At 46.5% G+C, this 22,173-nt stretch overlaps 1 protein-coding gene across 4 annotated transcripts in view; it reads left to right on the forward strand.

Annotated features, from left to right (window-relative positions):
* PRXL2A (peroxiredoxin like 2A) overlaps nt 1-22,173 on the forward strand; it is a 26,517-nt gene continuing 4,344 nt past the window's right edge. Inside the window, exons 1-5 of one of the 4 annotated variants that reach the window (XM_050959135.1) lie at nt 1-149; nt 10,267-10,446; nt 12,393-12,487; nt 20,494-20,634; nt 21,753-21,917. In XM_050959135.1, coding sequence (XP_050815092.1) covers nt 10,269-10,446; nt 12,393-12,487; nt 20,494-20,634; nt 21,753-21,917 — 579 coding nt within the window. In that variant the 5' untranslated portion in view covers nt 1-149; nt 10,267-10,268. Of the gene's footprint in view, nt 150-227; nt 343-4,430; nt 4,623-10,266; nt 10,447-12,392; nt 12,488-20,493; nt 20,635-21,752; nt 21,918-22,173 lie in introns of those variants that run through there. The other 3 variants (XM_050959134.1, XM_050959132.1, XM_050959133.1) reach the window with 3 other exon arrangements.

The following is a 22,173-nucleotide window of genomic DNA, read 5'->3' on the forward strand; positions in this document are numbered from 1 at the left end:
TGCCACGCTGCGCCGCGCGGGGGCTGCGAGCGATCTGTCTGCAGACGCGCCGAGGCGGGGGCCCGGCTCCCAGGTGCTGTGAAGGGAGTAGGGAGGAGTCATCGCTGCGGCTTCCCTGCGCACGTGAGCTGTCGGGATGCAGCTCCCGTGTGAGTATCAGCGGCCTCTCCCACCCCGGCCGGGGCTGGCGGGCCCAGCGATCGCTGCAGTGCTGGAGGGGCTGCAGCTAAACAGCCTGAGTCCCAGCCGGGGAGAGCGGGCTGGCGAACCAGGGTGTAGAAAATGCAAGGAGGCGGCAGGCGGTGGCTCTCCTGACTCCGTCTCTTGCACCCCGCATGTCAGGTTGGAGGGGGGCTGAAGCACGATCCCGCAGAGCTGCATACAGCAAAGGGGGCTGGGTTGGAAGTTGTAGGTCGGTGCCTGGGAGAGGGGAGCGATCTCTCCTTGTAGTGCCTCCCCAAAGGAACTCGGGATCCTCCTTTGCTGACTCTTAAGCGGGGCTTCTGAGGGTCTAATTAGCGTGGGGCCAGATGGTCGGATTGGAAAATCTGCCTGATGCTGGTTGTTTAACTTTGTATCCTCGCAAAGGGGCTTATCATTGGCCCGCAGGAAACTGCCATGTTTATCATCTGAGCGATTGAGGAAACAGGGTTAGAGATTGGGAGGAGGGAGCAGCAGAGCTGTGCAGTAGATAAACCCTTGGTGACCTGAATTGTGATGACAGGCTGGACTTGTTCAAACGTATTGTGTAAGGGGAGGTGCATTAGTAGCAATCTCTGCCTTGCTCTACAGTCAGTCCACAACATTGCTAAGCTTCATCTTTCTTGTGTGGGACCAAGGCCATTTTGATAACACAAAATGTACACAAGGATCCCAGGGTAGGTTTCACAATCTAAACAGACAAGACAGATAACAGGTAGGATCAAGGAGTTATTCCTAGTCCCATTTGACAGATGGGGAGCTCAAACTCGGAGATTAAATGATCTGCTTTGAGCCACATAAGGAATCTGTAGCAGAACTGGAATTGGACCTAGATCTCCTGAGTTCCAGTACAATGGCTTCTACACAAGATCTCTCAGCTGAGAAGAGAGAAGCACTAGCATCATGTGGTATTTGTGTTCTGGAGTAATTTGGGCTTCTGGTAGTAAATTTTTAACTTTAGTGTATTTGAAAACCAGACCAGATTGCTTAATTTAATTTTTCCCTAATGAAAATTGTGCATGTATGGAAATGGATTGTTGGTTGCCAAGTGCTGAATCTGCAAGAAGGCATCTTGACTTGCCCTAGAAACATTGGCATCTGCAAACTGCTACAGCTTCAAAGCTCAAGCTCTTTGCTTTGCAGTGGTTGCTGGAGGGGTGTGGGGAAAACCCGTTGAGGTGATTCAGATGAATGATTGAAGTATCAGAGTAAGGAGCTATCACTCTTCAATAAAACTGGCTTTGGAATTGCTTTTTAAAAAGGTTTAAATCTGTTGGACTGAGGAAGAGAGAGGTGGAGGTAAAACTTGTTTTCTTTTTGTTACTGATTGACAGACATCTGTCAGCACTGCACTGACATTGGAGTCCTGTATCAAGGAGCAAAAGACTTGAACTTTGATGACTAATAAATACTTGTATAGCTCCATAAATGTCCATGGAACATTGCACGACATACAAAAGACACAGTCCCTGCTCTGAAGGACTTGCTTCTGTTCCTCAAAGGGTTGAATTTGTCCCTTTATCCCCACTTTTGTATGATTGCAAAACTGATCTCCATTCTTGATGTGTTAGTGGTGCATTATATAAAATGAATTCAAGTCATTTGTGTGATTGGCTGAACTACTTCTGATGCTATAATCCTTTCACCAGTCTACTCATCTCACAGTGGCTTTGAAATCTAACAGCTACTTCTACTGGCTGCACTTCGTGTGATGACTTATTTTACCTGTTCTGGTGTTTCAATATTACTAGTTCTCCCTCTTATTAGACAATATATAAGCTGAACAACAAAATGAATAAAAGGAAAGTGGGCGATTCTAGGTATTGTTGAAGAGTAGTTTATTCTGTGTTGCTAAGATCTGAGATGCTACATACATTTGATGTAAACTATAGCAGGGACTCATCAGAACCCTTTTAGTGTCAGTGAAGGTCCCTAAGACCTTGTATGACACTATGTCAGTTTGTGCACATTACTGTTACCTCATCCTTCCTATAGCTATTTGTGCATGTCATCATCTATTTCTTGTCACAACCTTGATTGTGAGGGACTATCTCTTTACAGCATGTCTGTACAGAGCCTAGAACAATGAGGCCCTACTTGATACACCACAAACAATGATAATAGAAATTGTGCAACAGTAATTAACAGAGCTTTCTTCCCTCTGACAAAAGAAACAGTTGCTAGTGCTCTGGGTTTGGAGACTGTGACAGACACTAAAGCTAAAATCCTAAGCGTCGAGCCAAGCTCACAAAGTTCAAAGGCACAGGGCAAAAGAAGGAAATTCTCAGTCTGAACTTGCATTCATGGCAGCTTCCACAGGATTTAAGCAGGAGAAGAGAGCCCTGAGGGGTTCCTTTTGGGAACAGTATTTCTGCACAGTTTACAGTTCTAGTGGCTACACTCCTGCCTATCCACCAGCTTCCACAGAGCTTGGCTCTGCAGCATACAGAGAACCCCTGCAGCCCCTGTTGGAGTTTGGGGAACTCAGCTCTTCTGAAAATCAAACCCATAGAATCCCACTAGATGGACACTGCCAGTTCTCCGCTTTTCACATCCCTCAAGAGCTATGAGGATTTTTCCAGTTCGTGGCTGAGCAGGGCTCTGCATTCACCCTAGCACAGTATCTAACTCATTATCATTCACTTTTTGAATACCACATGTGGGGCTTGGAAACTTTGGATAAGTGAGAGGAGTAGAGGGCTATGCTAGATCTTCAGTTGCTGATGTTTTCCCTGGAGGGGAATGGGAAGCCAGGGAACAGGGATTTTGTTAACAAGTCTTTATAAAGAGAGGGAATGCTGTTAGACCATGTGATCTGGCCTCAAACTCCCTTTCTTTGAAAGAACGGTGGAACATAGCATTGCTTATTTGACACAATGGAGTTCTCTTGGGCTAGATGCTATGCTGATGAGTGCTGTATAAAAGCCTAGCTGACCAGAATGCTTGATACAGGAAATGACCTAAAAGGAGAGAGTTCTTAAACAGTAGTGAATAAAGATCTTCTCCATGGTGGGAGAAACACTTATGTTCACACCTCAACAACTTGTTAAAAGGTTCTCTCATTTGTTTTTATGTTTCTTCTCTGAATGCTTGTGGTAGAAAGAGTGACAGTCCACAATAGATTTGGTAATGTGCAGAAAGAGTTAATTTGATAAGACTTCTAGAAAGCTGGCTAGCCTACATGCTGGCTGTAGGTAGGCAGAAACTGACTGTGTGTTTGTAGCCCATGCTAAGTGTGGCTTTGTCCCTCTCTAGTGGCTATGCCACATGCAGAGGCTTATGAAGATGCTGCTACCACCTAGCATATGTATGGCATGATTTACTACAGCTGTCTTGTGTGTTTTTACTCGTTGGTAGGCATGTGTTGCTAGCACTGGGTAAACGGCACTGGTGCTACCACGGTGGTGAGATTTTCAGAATAACCCAATTGTAGACAGGGTCAGCGTACGTGGGAACTGGCCGTTCTGAGGAGACTCTCCATTTTAATTTAATTTTAAATGAAGCTTCTTAAAAATGTAAAAAAACTTATTTACTTTATATACAACAATAGTTTAGTTATATATTAGAGACTTGTAGAAAGAGACCTTCTAAAAACGTTAAAATGTATTACTGGCACATGAAACCTTAAATTAGAGTGAATAAATGAAGACTCAGCACACCACTTCTGAAAGGTTGCCAACCCCTGCTGTAGTGAATGGAAGCTTCAGGCAATACTAGTAACCTGATGTGTACACAGTAGGGTTAATTGTGTGATTTAGGCAGCCAGTTCTGAAAACTTAGTCTTGTATGTTGTTGAACCTTCCTTCCAGTAGTGCTGCTTTGTTTCCAGAGTCACAGAATTGCTTTATCAGTCCGTGGAAGAGGGGAGGTTAAAAGTAGAATTGAACAAAACATGAAGAGTTGGGGGGAGAATATTTACCATTAAAAATCTTCAGTAACAATTCTGCATGAAGCGGCCTCCGTTATAGTACAGAACCCTCTCCTCAATGCTATAGTGTTCCCTTGGGTTGCCTGTGACCCTGCCTCACCACCACCACCTAGGAGAGTAACACTATAACCTAGATGGCTTAAAACTTCTCAGTATCTTAAACAGAATACCTTTTAAGAGTCTCATCTCTTGAGGGACAACTGTTATCTTGTAATCCAACCGCATTTGAATGTGATGAGTATTGCTCAAAAACGTTCTGACTTACGCACTGGCAGTAACATAAAAGTTTCCTTGCTGGAATCCTGCCTGGTCCTGCCCACCTAATCTGCCTTCTTTAGGAGGAACAGCCTAAGGAAACTCCTCAGGACTAGCAGTAGCACACAGTAGCTGTCTGCCTTCTCCTCTGGACCATTCCTGTTTCTCTCCTGATTCAAATGGAGTTCAAGTGTTAAAGTTGGTGAGGTGTATGCGCACACTGGCCCCATGGGTTCTGGTGAGTGCATTATTCTAAAATGTTAACAGTCTGCTATTATGGGATGCTGTGGGTTTTTTACATGTAAAACTCCTCATGGCTTTGAATCAAAAAGCATTAATATTGTGGAGCTTCGGATCACTTTGAGACGTATTACAAGAGCTGCTACTGATCTGTGGAAATAGAAAAAGCAATGTTACAGATATGGGCAGTGAGACTAAAGAGAAAACTATCTCTAACTTGCTAAGCAGTAGAACAGATGTTTCAGGGCTCAGGATCTTCTGTCTGCTAGTGTTTTATTGATCATGGTAGTTGCCGCTGCACATGTGCATTATTTAGTACACTTCACTGTTTGTTGATTTGCACACAGCTGAGCTGAAGCAGGAGTTTCATGTTATTGTGGAGCAAGCTATTTCTTCCATGCCCCTATTTACTTGATCAGTAGGTTTGCTCTTAGTTTCTCTAGAACAGCCTTTCTGTTAGCCGAGAAAGAAACATCAAAATTATCGCAGTACAGCTGAAAAAGTTTTGTCTCTTGGTCCAGGCTAATGCTGTCCTTTCTATTGGAATGAAAACCAACTCCTTATAGAATTGTAAACTGCAGGCCAGATCTGAAGTGTGTATAAATCAGCATAGCTCCATTTATACCTGCTGGTGATCCGACTGTGGCTTTTTAAAAGACATGATAGGGGATAGTGGTTTGTGGGAAAAAATTTTTCCAATCACATTTGTTCTTGAAAGATAATCTGCCCCAGCCACTGTCAGTAATCTTCTGAGGAATCAAGCATGGTACAATACTGCTTTTGTCTGGCAAAATAGGAGCGGGTGGGTGTTAACCTCCACTTTTATCATCCACCACCCCCACACCTAATAATTAATTACACAGGACCAGACAAGACTCAAACCTAAAAAGTAGACTGCTTAGTTTATGATAGGAAGGACAGGCTCAGTGGAGCAGAGTTATGGATCAGTGGGGATACCAAAAATCTTCTCTCTCAATGGACCTCTGAATACTTATTGCAATATCAGGTTACATTATACAAACACGCTCTGGCAGTTTGTATAATGAGTTTGATCTCTGACTCAGTTAATTCCTTTTCAGAGTTTTACAGACCATTTCTAAAATGGCCTTAGTAAATTGCATTCACTGGCCAGCCAGTTTCAACAGGTGATCACCAATTTAAAAATCACTGTCATGATATGGCCTTATGTTGAAAAGCCATTGCATCTAAAAACACACATAGGGGAAATCAGGATTGACATCATTTGAAGACTTCTACATTGGAAAGAAGAGATGCAACTGGCTAGACCTTGCTCTCTTATCTGCTACGTTTGTGTAAACCGGCCTTGTCTCCCATTCAGTGTCCTGAAATACAAGATATGTAAGAGGCTGAGACTGAATGCAGCACAAGAAACAATGATTAAATGCTTCCAAATTCCTTTAACAGTTTTGCAGCAAATACTAGCAATTCTGGAATTAGGATTTTTACCACTTCTAACTGAGAGCCTACCTTTAAAGGGAGAGGGGGAAGATGGTGTCAGGGAATCTCCATTCTCAAAGCATTTTGATGCATAACCAACAAAATCCAATCAATCTTTTTTCTGTACCATTTTCAGTTAATTTGTTGGATTCCACTATTCCCTTCGATAGCAACAGGCTTATATTTGCTTCTGTGCAAAGTTCATAACTGCTGCTCTCTCACTGAAACAGTGCTTCCAGGAGAGGTAGCCTGGGCCGACTCTTTGAATGTTGGCAGGAGTAAAAATGGGGCGTTTGGGACCCTTCAGGGAGGATATGTCTAGCCTTTAATAAAACAATATGAGCTACAGAGAAAGTGGCACCAACATTTTGGTGAGGTGCAGATATGTTCATAAGATCCAGTGGCTGCCTCTGAGACAGTCACAGGGCTGTCCTTAGCCATAGCCAGAATAGGCAGCTGCCTAGGGCACCACTAGATCTGGGGGCACTGCTCTGCGAGAGCCTGAACAGACGGGAAGCAGTGGAGTATGTAAGAGCAGGGCTGCTGGGTCCTAGAGAGAGCCGAACGCAGCACAGTCTGAGGGAGGGGATTGGCTGCTGGTGTCTCTGGGAAGGGGTGGGGGAAGGAAATCACCTGTGAGTGTGACTCTCTTTCCCCCGGCGTGAGGTGAGGCAGGCTCAGCGGCTCTGGCAGTATCCTTTGTTGTCCCCCATAACATCCATTCTTCTCTCTTCTGCCCCACAGAGCACCCCCCCTGTTTCTCCCTCCCCCCCACGGAGCACCCCTCTCCTCCCCCTCCCCTCCATCAGGGCTGGGTTGGTGAGGTGCTGGGAGGGAGGGGAGGCTGGCTGGCTGCCTGCTGAGGAATGAACGTGAAAGTAACTCACTTCCTCGGCAGGCAGCCAGGATTGGAATGGTTGCATAGGGCTGGGCTGGGGATAGCCAGATAGCATGTGCGAAAAGTCAGGACGGGGTTGGGGTAGGGTGAGCAGATGTCCCACTTTTATAGGGGCCAGTCCCAATTTTTGGGTCTTTTTCTTATATAGGCTCCTATTTCCCCCCCACCCCCGTCCTGATTTTTCACACTTGCTGTCTGGTCACCCTAGATAGGGGTAATTGGTGCCTATGTAAGACAAAGCTCCAAATATCAGGACTGGCCCTATAAAATCAGGACATCTGGATCTGATCACCCTAACTGGGGAGCGCATCTCTCCCCTGGGCTGGCAGTGATCCATCTCATCTGGGGGGAGCTGCAAAGGGCAGGATGAGCTGCTGTGGCTCCATGGGTGCCCCGTCCCTGAGATCAGATGCTGTGCTAACTTCACCATGGTCCGTTGGGCTGGCGGTGGTGCCCATTGGCATGTGATCGGACCTGAGGGTTTGCTGCTGCTGTTGCCACTCTGCACCCCAAGAGGTGGATTTTGGGGTCCTTCAGTTTTCCACCTATCTCCTCCTCTACTGCAGCTGTTGGACCAGCAGGCTGGGGGGTGAGCCAAGCATGAAAGCAGTACTGTGTTGCCATTTAAAGTGTCATTTAACAACTTTGTTTGCCAAAAATGCTTGCTAACAATCCTGAATTCAATTTCAATATTTTTTTTAAAAATCAATATCTTTGCCAAAAACAGAAAATTAAGTTGTTGATAATTATTTGTGACAAGTTTGATATGGGGAAGGGAGTGGGCCAGTTTTCATCAGAGAAACAAAAAATGTTGACTGACTTTCCTATAGCCCTGTTACTGCTAAATAGAGCCCTCCAACAATGTAATATGCTCATCTCCTTACTAGTGTATAGAGCAGGGGTCGGCAACCTATGGTACATGAGCCAAAGGCGGCCCGCAAGCTGATATTTGATAGCACTCAGCGGCGAGCTGAGCGGCTCAGCCCACCACTGCTCTGGGGTTCCGGCTGCTGCCCCGTTGGCACCCAGGGTCCTGGCCCCCGGGGCCACTCAGCACCCACTGCTGGCCTAGGGACCCCCAAGAAACCCCAGGCTGGCAGTGGCTGAGCAGACTGGCTGCTGAGACCCCGGCTGAGCCACTCAACCCACTGTCAGCCTGGGGTTCCATTCACTCAGCTGGCAGCGGGCTGAGCAGGACTAAATTCAATGAAATAGGAAAACAAGAGCAACTAATGACAAAGTGCAAGAGCCTAGAGCAGTGGTCTCCAACCTTTTTTATCTGGCGGGCACCAGATGAAGGACCGTGGTGGCAGACAAGCATCCGCCGAAATGATGCTGAATTTCGGCAGCATTTCGGCAGATGCTCATCCTCCGGCCAGTATGTGGGTGCACTGAGAGGCCCCTATGGGCACCGGGGCACCTGCGGGCATCGCGTTGGGGACCCCTGACCTAGAGAGCCTCCTGAAGCATGGTGATCATTTTGATTTAAATGGACTTGAACTGTACGAAAAATTGAGTTGTTGCCACATGCAAAATCGATGATGGACATTGTACAGTTTACTCATACCAGCAAACTTGTTGACATATATCCTAATATGTACATTGCCACTCGTATTCTACTGACAATTCCTGTAACAGTAGCATCAGGAGAACGTAGTTTTTCAAAACTAAAGCTCATTAAAAACTATCTCCGCTCTACAGTGAGTCAGGAACACTTGACTGGTCTTGTTATTCTTGCAATTGAACAAGACATCACTTTGTCTTTGTCATACGATGACATTATTACTGATTTTTGCAGCCAAAAAAAGCCAGAAAGATTGCTTTTAATTAAAAACTAATCCTTGTTTCAATACCTCTTCATATAAATTTCCAATAAAATGTTGACAAATTAAAAAAAATATTATTTGCATCATTCTGTCAATCAGAATTTTTCTATAGTGCTACTTCTTTAGTGCTAGTCCATCAGCATTACAGTGTGCTTAATTAAGTTAAACTGGTTTTAATAACATGCATGTGGCAAGTTTTCCAATACTGTAAGCTTATGTTTGTGTTGCTAAGAGCAAGACAGGCACGGGGCACCAGTTTAATAATCTCGCCTAGGGCACCATAAATCTTAAGGACGGCCCTGGACAGTCAGCACAGTTTGTTTCCATTTTGGCTTTATCTATTTCAACCAGCCAGGCTAAGGTTAAGTTGTTTGTTCCTGACATGTCAGGAACAAACTGATAAATGGAATCTAGTTATCAAGGCTAAATTGCAGAGGCCTTAACAGGCAGTAGGAGCTGTCTGGAGTGTTTTTGTAAGGCTGGATCATATATGGTGATCTGAATATGTCAAAGGCTTAGATGTTTCTGCATCAGCGCTCCGAACTGACAGATCTGCTCTGTCTCACTCTGCAGCTTCAGTTTAGGGTTGAAGCAGAGACAGCCAACTGTGATGAACTATATCTCGATGTTCTGTTCTTTCTCTCATAGACGCACTGTAGCATATTTGCGAAATCCTCTGAACTTTTCTAAAATATCATCAAGACCAAAAAAAGGCAGGGCCCATAGTAGCCCTACCAACATTCCTTTGGTTTAAACTATCTGCCATGTTTTACAGTAATGGCTTAACATGCATTGCAGAGTAATCCTAATGTCATCTTTTGTTACTGTAGTTAGGGAATCCCTTTTCTAACAATCATTCTACACAGCAGAATGCCATAATAGCTGAATGCCTCGCAGGCTGTATTTATTCTTCATACCCCTGTGAGGCAGGGAAGTAATAATACCCTGTTTTACTGATGAGGCAGTCTGGGTTAGGGCTGGGATTGAACGTAGATTTCCGTAACCATCAGACCATCCTTTTAGCTATGCCAAAAGGTGTTATCCGGGGTGCCCAGCCTATGGCCCACGGGCTGTACACTGCCCACCAAAGTATTTCATAAGGACCGCAGCCTGCTTCAATACAATCTACTAATCGATTCACTAGCGTTTTGTTGTCACGTTTACATCATTTTAGTTTACACACGTATGTAAATAGACAATACTGCACATGGAAACAACCTATCTAAATACATACAAAACAAGCTGAACTTAAAATATAAATCAATACAGGTGACTTTAAATCTTATTAAAATATGTAGAATCAGTTTGGCCCACACAAGCTTCTGCTTAGGTTTATGTGGCTCTCCAGTGTAATAAGGTTGGGCACCACTGGCTGACGACTTCTTCTTAACTCTCCCTCCTCTCTCCTTGGAATCTATTCAGCAGCTGGAATAATTCTTTCTTCCTCCTCTTTTTTCCAGAAATGTCTTCCCTGCCAGACTTGGAGCTCTTCACCATGGGGATGTGGTCTATCGGCCTTGGGGCTGTTGGCGTTGCCGTGACAGGGATTCTTCTTGCTAACACCGACTTGTTTCTCTCCAAACCGGAGGCAGCTTCGTTGGAGTTTTTAGAGACGACCGAGCTAAAATCTCTGGGAGAAGGTAAGAATTGGCTTCCTCTGGAAATCTGAGCTCACATTCTACAGTGATGGACTTTATAAAAGTACCTAGGTAGAGCTAATCTTACCGTTCAAGGCCAGGGTTGAAAACAAAGGTTCCTAGGACAAGTAGAGTGTGTTTGGAAGAGAGAGTTGTCTCAGGCTAAACCCTATCTATTAGCAGTTTAGGGAGAGCATCAGACCACTCTTTTCTTTCCCTGCTTCAGTAAATGATGTGGGCAGTAGCTGACCCTTCTTGAGAAGGGAAGTATGGTGCTGAAGTGACAGACCTCTCTGAACAAATAAGATGCGTCTAATTTTGACTGAATGGCTGCCAGATAAATGATGATAATACTCAGCTCTTATTTAGCACTCTTCATCCATATATCTCAAAGCACTTTACAAAAGAGGTCAGTATTATTATCCCATTTTACAGATAGGGAAATTGAGGCACAGAGTGGTGAAGTGACTTGCCCAAGGTCAATGGCAGAGCTGGGAATAGAACCAGCTTTCCTGAATCCTATCCAGTGCGCTCTCCATTAGGCCATGTGGCTTCCTCTACAGTTCTGTGTCGTCTTTTGCAGACTTCGCTACTTTCTGATCATTCCTCATGTCAGCTAGATAATTTTTCTGCCTAACATACAAAATGTTTTTTTATGTTGATTTTGTTGCTTATTTCACAAAGAGCACTTTTTTCCAGCTTGTCCAAACCATCACGTGCCTGATGATAGGATAGAGATTGGCAACCTTTGGCCCACAACCCGTCAGAGTAAGCACCCTTGCAGGCTGGGCGGGTTTGTTTACCTGCTATATCCGCAGGTTTGGTCAATCGCAGCTCCCACTGTTCGCGGTTCTCTGCTCCAGGCCAGTGGGGGTGATGGGAAGCGGCGGCCAGCACATCCCTAAGCCTGCGCTGCTTCCTGCAGCCCCCATTGGCCTGGAGCAGTGAACCGTGGCCAGTGGGAGCCGTGATCGGCCGAACCTGTGGACAAACAGGTAAACAAACTGGCTCACCAGGGTGTTTATCCTGGCAGGCCGCGGGCCAAAGGTTGCCACTTCCTGTGATAGGAGCTAAAGGATGAAAACAGACTGAGTAAACATAAACAAAAAATTTAAAAACCTTGCCCAAGGTTCTGTGCAGTTTAATTCTATTACAAAAGCCCAAAACAAGGTGGAGAATTATTCAGGTGTGCAAGGTCACACACAGAAGTTAATAAAGATTAAAACAGAGAATGCCCCTTTAGAGTTTTCAATGTCATTAATATTGCCTATTACTGCAGAATGGCGGGGAAAAATTCAAGTGAACACATTGACATTTAATTCACAGATGTACACAGGGGGACTGAAAGAGGATGTTTTGTGATTGACTGGGAAGTAACTTATACACCATAATGCTATTTCCAGACATAAGGCCTGATTCTGCATTGCTTACTTTTGACTGTTCAGTTCAGTAGAGATATACTAGCACAAAACTTGCATAACATAGTGGAAAATCTAAAAATGAGAGGAGTTTCATTCTATGGCACAAACTGATGGACTGCTGTTTGTGGCAATAGCTCTTGTTTCAGAACATAGGCAATATTATTCAAAATGTGCACTACTAATAAATACAGTTGGAGGCAACCAAGCAGGGGATGGAAAGTTGGGATGTTTGGCAGAGCTGGGAGCTGACTCCTATGTGCAAAACTAGAGATGACAGTTCATACCTGTCTTTGAAAAGTGCTATAAATTCAGGGATCTTAATAAAACTGATACTTTAAAATGGACTTTTTTTATATACATTTAATTGGAATTTAAATACACTTTGAAAATCTCCCCCTCTGTCTCAATTAGAATATAAACCTATGTGGAATACTGAACTGGGAATCTTTCACCATGCTTAGTGTTCATCAGAAGTTGTTCTAGTTATATAAATAGATGCCATAATTCATGCTATTTCTCCCTTATAAGCAGAAGAAAGAACATTCAAGGCAGGTGAGCTATGGAAGAAGAATGGTGCAGTGATCATGGCTGTGCGGAGACCTGGATGCTTTTTGTGCAGAGAGGTATTGCGATGGATTTGGGGGTTAATTCAGAGAGTTTTGCTGTAATTACGTGTCTTTGTGTTAGATGTGTCCCAGGAGGCAGTCAGCTAAAGCACGAGTTTTGCATGTCTGAAAATCTTGTTTCCAATCCCAGATTTGCTCCCATGTGAAAATGAGCTTCGTTTCTCTTTGTCTCCATTTGTCAATTTTATGGACTAAATTCTCAGCTGGTGTAAATCAGCATACATCCATTAACAGATGGGGTTATGCTGATTTACACAGGATGAGAATCTGGCCCCGCAGATCAAAAATAAATTTGGCTAGATAGGTGGTCTGTGGTCAAGAGAAGCCCGGAAATGGACTAGCAGGAATCTTGCAGATACTGATACAGCAGCATTGCATGGGAGGGGGAAACATCTATCACCAACATGCTCAAGTCAGTGTTTCATTTCCTGGAGATTAAAGTCATTCTTTCAAAGGGAGGAAGGAAAAGCCTGCCATTCACACATCTGCTGTTCACGATCTGTTTGATACTCTACTGAATGTAAAACCTGCCTTGTATTTTGGTCACTTATTAGGATATTTCCACCTTAGCAATTATGTTATTACTCACCAGTTAATAAAACAGAGCAATTAGTCTACCAACCACTTAATTATAGGGTCTACTTAGTCCCTACACCGCATAATATTGGAAAGAGTTGTATGCTTGAGTGAATTTAGTTCTTATGGAAAGAGACAGACAGATTGAAATACTATGATCATGGAACAAGTCCTTACTGCTGGGGGGATTCTGTGAGACAAAATGTGCCATGACCCCCCGCCGCAGATTTTGTGTGTTTCCCAACAGAAAATGGCAGAGAAGCAAAGGGAAACCATGGGTGCAGTTTTTTGGGGGGGATTACCCCCTCCAAACAGAGGCAAGGCATGGGGGGACGCATTGGGGGGCACATGGGGTTACGTACCACTTCCCCCTCGCCCCCATTCTGCAAATGCAGTGCTGCCTAGCTGAAGGAGGCTGTGTCTCTGCTCCACTGACTCTGCAGCTGAGTCCCGCCTCCTGATTCTGAGTGCCAGTTGTTCTCCCTTTCTGTGTGCTGGGAGCCTTCCTGTTCTCTATTCTGTGCAACAGTGAGTGCCTGTGGTGGGGCTGGATACGGGGTGGGTGGGGGGAAGAGGCAATGGGGAAGGAAGTAGGAGTGGAATAGGGCAGGTGGGAGGTGAATGTGAGAGTGAGGGGAGGGGGATGGAGAGGAAAAGGGGAGAGGGTGGGGGGAAGTGGGAGCCCACCATGCAGCATCCCCTCGGCAGCAGCTGGGGCTCCCCCATTAAACAGGCCCATCAAACTCTCACCCTGACAAGCCCTGCCCCCATACACTTGGACCCCTCCCAGCCTTCCACGCCCAAGTCCCTATCCCACTGATCCCCCAACCAGCTGCACCTGTGTCAGGATCAGGTGCAGCCTCCCTGCCGAGTCTCTGTATTGCAGGCTGGTGGGGGCTTCAAAGTGATCTCCCACCTCAATGTAGCCAGTGGCCTGAGCTACTCACTACCGTGCTGGAGCCACATTTATTTATTGACCAATAAAATTTCCAGAATTTTGCAGAATTTTAAATTATTATGTGCATAATTTTTAATTTTTGTTGCAGAATTCCCTCAGGAGTAACAGGTAGCGTGCAGGCAGGGACAGAGTAAGCTCCAGCTCCCTCACACCCATTGCTTCAACAGTGGACCTCAATTCTGAACTGGAGGGGACCACCACTAGGGAGTGCCACACTCTGTGTCACCGTGGGGGTGGGGGTGGGGTGGGGGAGGGAGGAAGGAGATTTTTCAAAGACATAAAGGACAGTTAGGTACCCAGCTCCCACTGACTTGTGCCTTTTGAGAAGCTCTTCCTTAATCTTTGCCTTCTCTGCTGAGATTGCCAATGGTGGTTTCGGTTGAAGTGGTGAGGTTGTGTAGAAGAGATGTGGATAGGTGTCTTTCCACAAGGGTTGGGGTGAAGACCAGCCGTTTGCTTCACACAGGTCCCAAGCTGTAGGCCATCAGGTGGCAACAGCATGTAGTGACACTATAGGCCTCCCCCTTAGAGGTGGCGAGAACCCACAAATCCCATTAAAATTAGTGCTCTGAGAATCGGGCCATGTGGGCTTGGAGTAGAGTTGAGCCAGTGACCTAGAGGGGAAAAGCTCTGTATACTATCATGTATCCTCTAAACCATCCAGTCCCCTGACAGTAAGCAGTCTTCACTGTATTAAATTGTACTTCTTTTAACCAAGTTTTAATATGAATCTTAAAAATACCTATGTAAATGTGAGGGAGCAGGTTGCCAACTTAGGAGGAAAAGTCAGTGATCTGAGACTAACTCACTGTCAGTCCCTTGCTGCTCTTTCTACCTTGTGACCAAGGACACTGGGGAGAGACTTGCCCTTGAGATGGACGTGGAAGAGAGAACTACTGTTTAACCATTGGTTTTGCAGATGATTATACAGTGATTTAAGTGGGCAAACAGGCCAGAGGTATGCTGAATGCCATAGGCTATGCTGCAAATGTTCACTGTGTCCTGAGTAAGAGGTGAGGGGTTGCCACTGCACCACCCCATGAGCAGACCAGGGAGGGATCTGTAACAGACTGACTTTTCTCACTGGCCACCCCTTGTTTGATGGGGGTGGAAATAATCTGTTTCTGGTGCAAACCTGGTTTACTAGCTGGCAGGGAAGGGCAGAGCCAGGTTCTCCTCTCTGCATGGGAATTGCCACTGTTCAGTTTGCTCTCCTCTCTAATTTAGACTGACCGGGTGCATACCGGGCCCAAGGGAGTGGTTTGTTCTCTTGTGTGGGCACATGTAGCTATGCTCAGGACACAGTTGTATTAGCCTCTTTGATGGGAGTTTAAAAAAGCCATACAGAGACTGACTTCTTTCTTTGTCTCTGTCCCCACACCTATGTGCTAGGGCTTCCCACCCCCAGGCTACTGAGGGGTACATGGGTTCCTGATCGTGGAGGAGCTTTTTGTTTTTATAAGCAAAACTACAGTAATGGTCTGCAGCATCATGTTTCAGAATTTTAGACAACTATAATGAAATAAAGAGGTGGTTTTCTTTAAAGTGAGTATTCCGTGGTGGCTGGTGCATGCTGGGTTGTCTTGAGGTTTTGCTTAATTATTGAAAGAGAGTCCAAGTATTTGATTTAGAGTATACAGCAAAGAATTAACAGAACTTTGCAAACAGATGGAATGGGAAGGCTGGTGGTGAAATGAGTCCAAGAAGCCTTTACTACATTCCCTGAAGGATATATTCAAAAATAGGAGCATATTTCCCATTCCCTACTTATTGACTGTCATAGGGCCGATTCATGCTCATTTATTTCCTCTCTTTATCTCCTCTGAGCTTCCTGTGTTGGGATTGGCAGTAGCAGATCGGAGCTCTGCCCTTACCCTTATACAGCCTCACTCTGGCCTGTTGTGACATGTGTCTTGTAATGTCTGAATTTTGCCATCTGCCTTCCCCTGAGTGTTCTACTTGGAACTCTTGATATCTTCCCTAAATTATGGCAACACTTTGTTCAGCCAAGGCAATTCAATCACTTCTCCTCATAAACTGGTTGTATGCAGATTGTGCCTTTTAAGCAGTAAGTCTGATGTCTGAGTTATTTTGCATAGCGAAGGCCACATTCTCCCTTAAAAGGCACAAAAGCCACTCAGCCACTGTCTCTCTGACACATCTTTTCCCTATTGGAACTGATACTGGAGGCTAAGAGATACTGGAAAAAACTTTCCCCCTCCACAAACTGCTTTTGCAGTCTTCCTGTGCAGTGTGTAAAATGCATAGATGAGTTGGTGTTGCTGCTGCTATCACTATTCCTGGGGGAATTCTATGTCAAAAAATTTAAAAATTCTGCAACAAAAAATAAAAAATTCTGTGCACAGTATTTTAAAATTCTGCATATTTTATTTGTTAAAATAACACACTATAATTGGGGTAGGCAGCCTATGGCATGCATGCCAAAGACGGCATGCGAGCTGATTTTTAATGGCACATTGCTGCCTGCTGGAGTTCTGGCAGGCAGCAGCGTGCCATTAAAAATCCTGCCCAGCCTGACCCGGCCCGCTCTCCTCCACCCTCTGCTCCCCCCGCGGGGGCAGGAGGCAGAAGCATAGGCGTGTGCACGGGGTGTGCCCGATGTGCCCAGGCACACCCTAATGTAGGAGTGGGCAAATGGCCCCACTCTCCCGGCGCAACAAGCCACAGGGTCTGCGCTCCCGGGCTGGAGCGCCTGGCCGAGCACAGCAAGCCGCCGGCCCTTCCCCGCCTCCCCTGGAGCCATGCTGCCCCGCACGCAGCACGCTGGGGGCCAGGGCTGCGTGCTCCTGCGGGGCACTGTTTGGCTCTTTGGGGAGATGCTCCCTGCTTATCCGGAGCCATGCCACTGCACAGGCAGCGCTCTGAGGGGCAGGGCTGCCCACTCCCGCGGGGCAGCATTTCTGGCTCTGTGTGGAGCAGAACATCCTGCTAGGAGCCTCATGGTAAGGGGTCCAGGGCCAAGGGGGTTAGATAAGGGATGAGGGGCAGTCAGGGGACAGGGTGCAGTGTGGGTTCGATAAGGGGGTGGGATGGTTAGGGGTGGGGGTCTCTAGAGGGGGCATTCAGGGAGCAAGGGGGATTGGATGGGGCATGGGAGCACTGGGGTCTGTCAGGGGGCAGGGGTGGATGGGGACAGGGAGCAAGGAGGGTCCTGGGGGGGCAGTTAGGGTGCGAGGTCTCTGGAGGGGTGGTCAGGGGGTAAGGAGCTGGGGGAGGTTGAACGAGTCAGGAGTTCTGGGGGAGCCTGTCAGGAGGCAGGGGTATAGAGAGGGATTGGGGCAGGCAGGGAGCAGTGGGTGTTGTATGGGTTGGGAGTTCTGGGGATCCTGTCGGGGCGGGGAGTGGTTGGATAGGCATGGGAGTCCCAGGGGTCTGACTGGGGGCGGGGGTTTGGATAAGGGCCGGGGCAGTCGGGGACAGGTAGGGGGTAAGGTCCTAGGGGGACAGTCAGGGGACAAGGAGCAGGGAGGCTTAGATAGAGGGTGGGGTCCTGGGAGGAAGTTAGGGGCAGGGGTCCCAGGAGGGGGTAGTCAGGGGACAAAGAGCAGGGGGGTTGGGGGTTCTGAGGGGGGCAGTTGGGAGGGGAAGTAGGAGGGAGTGGATTGGGGCAGGGTTAGGGCAGGGCTCCCTGGGTGCACACATTAATGAAATGTGCTGCACATGCCTATGGGCAGAATCTTGGTCCTGCTGGCTCACCTGCCTCTTCCTGTAGTGTGCTGGGTTCCTGTCCATCTTCTGCCTCACTGTCCCTCCTTCCTTGCCAGCTGATGGGCCTTGTGAGGGCAGAGGCAGAGAAGAAGCGGGGGCAGGGCCTTGGGGAAGGAAGGGGTGGAATAGGGGCATTTCCCCTCCAGCCCCCTGCCCTGACTCGACCTCCCCCACACACACACACCCAGCCCTCTCTCCTGAGCCCCGCAGCCCTGCACAGCCCCCAGGCCCCTGCCCTGAGCCCTGTACCTCCTTCATACACACCCAGCCCTCTGCTTGACTCCTTCGCCCCACCCCCTACAACCACAGCCCTGACACTGGCACCCCCACACATACCTAGTCCCCCCGCCCTGACACCTGCACCGCCCTGACACCTGCACCCCCCTCACATGCCCCCAGCCCTCTGCCCTGACTCTTGCACACACACAGCCCACATCCCAACCCCCACCCAGAGCACCAAATGGGAGCTCCTGCACACACACACCCCACATTCCCACCTGTACCTCCCACACCGAATGGGAGCTGCCCAGGTAGGTGCCCCACACCCAAACCTCCTGCCCCAACCCTGAGCTCTCTCCCTCATTCTAGCTCCTCGCCAGACCCTTCACCCCCAGCCCTGTGCTCAGTGCACTCCCACCCTCAGCTCAGTGCAGAGAGAGGGAGAGAATGGGCCAGAACCAGGGAGAAGGTAGGTACCCACTGTATGTGTGCAGGCCCGGGACCCCAAACCGGCAGTGGGCTGAGCGGGTCTGGCAGCTGGGATCCCAGCTGGCAGGAGCTGGCAGATGGAACCCCTGAGCAGCAGTGCTCTCGGGTTCTGGCTGCCAGACCCTTGCCAGCCGGGGTCCTGGGTGCAGGCCCCGCCCAGTCCGCTGCCGGCCTAGGTGAACAGAACCCCAGACCAACAGCGGGCTGAGCGGGCTAGCGGCTTAAGATCAACATTTTAATTTAATTTTAAATGAAGCTTCTTAAACATTTTGAAAACCTTGTTTATTTTACAATACAACACTAGTTCAGTTATATAATATATAGACCTATAGAGAGAGACCTTCTAAAAAACATTAAAATGTATTACTGGCACGTGAAACCTTAAATTAAAGTGAATAAATGGAGACTCGGCACACCACTTGTGAAAGGTTGCCGACCCCTGCACTATAATCACACCAGTTTCAATTATTTTTAGTCATTTATTTCAAAATACCTATCAAACACTGTAACAATACAGACAACAAAAAAGATTCAGGAAATGTTTTTTGACAAATAGATTCCATACTAGGCATGTTAATACAGAACTCTGAGTAATAATTCACTTAAACTACAATACAGAACTATATTTACCACACCCCTCAGAAGCAATGCAAAGGCTTGGGTGAGTCAAGGGTAACAGAGGAGCTGAGAGAGAGGAGAGTAAATTGCTGAGAAGGAGCCTGAGTGTGAACTTGGAAGGTTGCTGGATATGGGTGGGAAAAGTATAGAACAGGTTTCTTTCGGGGGTGGGGAGGGATTGTTAGGGAGCTTGCCCCATGCAGACCCTGACTGATGCCCCTAGCCTCTCCCATTCAGTCAGGTACATCTGCCCCTGTCCCCATATGTTCTTGCACCCTACCCACATGTGTCCATCCACCCTCACTCAGACACCCACTCCCTCATCTCCATGTGGCTCTGTGCCCCCACCCAGCCACTCCCCTGTCCATATGTAGCTCTAAATCCCCTGCCCCATCACCATGTGGCCCTGCACCTCCCTCCCCGCTGTGGCCCTGTGCCTCCACTCCCATTCAACTCCTGCACCAGTCCGTCCTCCCCACTAGTCCTTATGAGTCTGAGTCTAGAGGAACCACAGCAAATGTCAACAGAAGCTTTTTTCTGCACAAAAAATTTAAAATACACATGGCTCATTAATTATGCACGTGCGTAGTTGCGCAGAATTTCCCCAGGAGTATATCACATTGCCTGGGACACATAAAGCAGCATAACTGCTGGTATCCTGAAAGTGCATGCAGAAGAAACACAGTTTCACTGTATACACTAGAAAAAATAACTCATTTTACCTCTTCCTTGTATAATAAAAGCTGCATAGCACTCTTTGATCTGCAGCATGAAAAGGGTACATTTGTGCCTATTCACCATTTTGCAGGTGGAGAAACTGAGGCACGGAGAGGCCTTGCACATAGTGGCCATATCTTCACTAGGAAAGAATGTGTGTGTTTAACAAATGCTAAAATCCTAGCATGGACAAGGCAAGTTACAGTATTAAGACTTTCGCTTTAGCCTTTGCTAGGATTTTTGCAAATACGTGCTTAAAACTATCCCCCTCTCCTAGTGAAGTCAGCCCTAGTAAGGGTACGGTGAATGAAGGAATGATTGCAGAGAGGTAGGCATACCTACACTAGCTTTAATCTACCTAGCATGGGTAACAATAGCAGTGAATATGCAGTAGCATGGATCTTCGCACAGGCCAGCAACCTGAATACATATCCACTGTTAGCTGCACCATCTAGATTAAAGTTAGTGTGCATATACCTGCCTGCACTGCAATCACACCTTCATCTCTGGTGAAGATGTCTCTATGCCAATAGACAGCCTAGGACTAGAACTCACACATTTGCCCTGTTTATTACACTTCATTGCATCCACTTTGCACCTCTAGCCACCATCCACCCAAGTGGGTACATGCCAAATGTTGAGCCTTTCAGATTTCCATCCAGTAGTTAAACATGGCATCACTCTCATTGTCTTCTAGGAGGCTTCTGAACTTTCCTCTCTCAAACCTCAGCTTGACCAACTTGGTGTCCCCCTCTATGCTGTTGTGAAAGAAAAGATTGGGATTGAAGTGGAGGATTTTCAGCATTATTTCAAAGGGGAAATATTTCTGGATGAAAAGGTATGTTTGTATTGCTCTGTTTGTTTTAAGCTTGCTTGAGTCAGCATCTGTATCCACCAAGCCTTTTCAAGGAATCTGCATAGTGTGGCCTGAATGAAACTTAGGTATCTGAAAACTGATTGAATAGCCTTTTGTGGCTTAAGAAGTTAATCTGCTTAGATTTTCTATATATAAATTTGCTCAGTTTACAAGGTCAGCTGTCTTTCTGCTGTGTACTGTTGACGTGTTCTTGCATGATTTTTCCCCCCCCACACCTCTAAGCAAACAGTAAGATCATGCCAACTATTTTTCTCTTTTCTTGCACTGGGATGCACTGTCTGATAATTATCCTGGTATTAAAACCAAGGACTAACAATAAAATAGAAGGGTGTGATAAGTTCATGTTGCAGTGCAACATTCAAAGAACAACAAATGGTAGAAATATAACTGCTTATTGCTATGTTTACTGAAAACTTATGCTGTTGCCAAACACAAGAATTCAGAAATCATGCATCACACCCTCAAAATCTTGAGGTTTAGAAATCCTGATATATGGTTTTTATTTGCCTTCTGTTGTTTTTGGATCTTTCTGGGTCATGTTTCCTAACATACCTCTCCAACACTGGAACAGCCTCTTGAGTGAAAGCTCCGGTTCTCTCAATTGCATGAATCCAAAAGCAGGGACTTTAGGAAAAACAATATCATGAGACTGACAGTAAAATGGTGAGTGGTGGCAACCCCATCCCCTTTTTCCAGCACATGAAAAAAGACAGGCTATTCTAGAGGGAGTTCTGCCCAGTAGTTCAAAACAAATCTGTTAATTCTGATGTCAGCAGTCAAGATGTCCAGGAAGTGAATGTAGTAGGTTGATCAGCTCCATAAATCTGGAATGGCAGCAGTGACAAAACAACTGGATGTTGCTGATTGTGTGGAAAGTAGGTGACCTTTTACTGTTTTAAAGGAACTTCTGTCCTAATAAGATTACTAAAGGCATCATTCAGTTCTGTATACCCAAATATTACTTGTTAGACACTGTTCTGGATGCAGAGGCTAGCTGGCTGCCTTGATTACAGTTAGGAAAGTCTCCTCTGTCACTGTTGGTTTTTTGTTTATTGAGTTTTCTTTCTGTCCTTCTACAGAAAAATTTCTATGGTCCTCACAAGCGAAAAATGCTGTCAATGGGTCTTATCCGCTTAGGAGTTTGGCAGAACTTCCTTCGCGCTTGGAAGAATGGATACAGTGGTAACCTGAAAGGAGAAGGGTTCATCCTGGGAGGAGTTTATGTGATTGGTGCTGGGAAGCAGGTACTGCATGGCTTTGGGGAATTTCTTTTTTTTCTTCATCCCCTCTTCCCTTCAGTTTCTTTCATGCCCCTGTGAGATCCCAAAGGCCTCCTGCTTTAGCCACTTAGAACATGACAAGGCCACAGTCAGCCACTAATTTCTGCCCTGTCCTATGTTCTAGTTGTGGGCTTGGGGCATCTCTTGTCTTGTGCAGTGACATTCACAGAACATCTTCCAATCAGCTCGCTGCCCTTGAAAACAAATCTCTTTTATAATC

The sequence above is a fragment of the Gopherus flavomarginatus genome, chromosome 6 (genome assembly GCF_025201925.1).
Source record: "Gopherus flavomarginatus isolate rGopFla2 chromosome 6, rGopFla2.mat.asm, whole genome shotgun sequence".
Lineage (NCBI taxonomy): Eukaryota > Metazoa > Chordata > Testudines > Testudinidae > Gopherus > Gopherus flavomarginatus.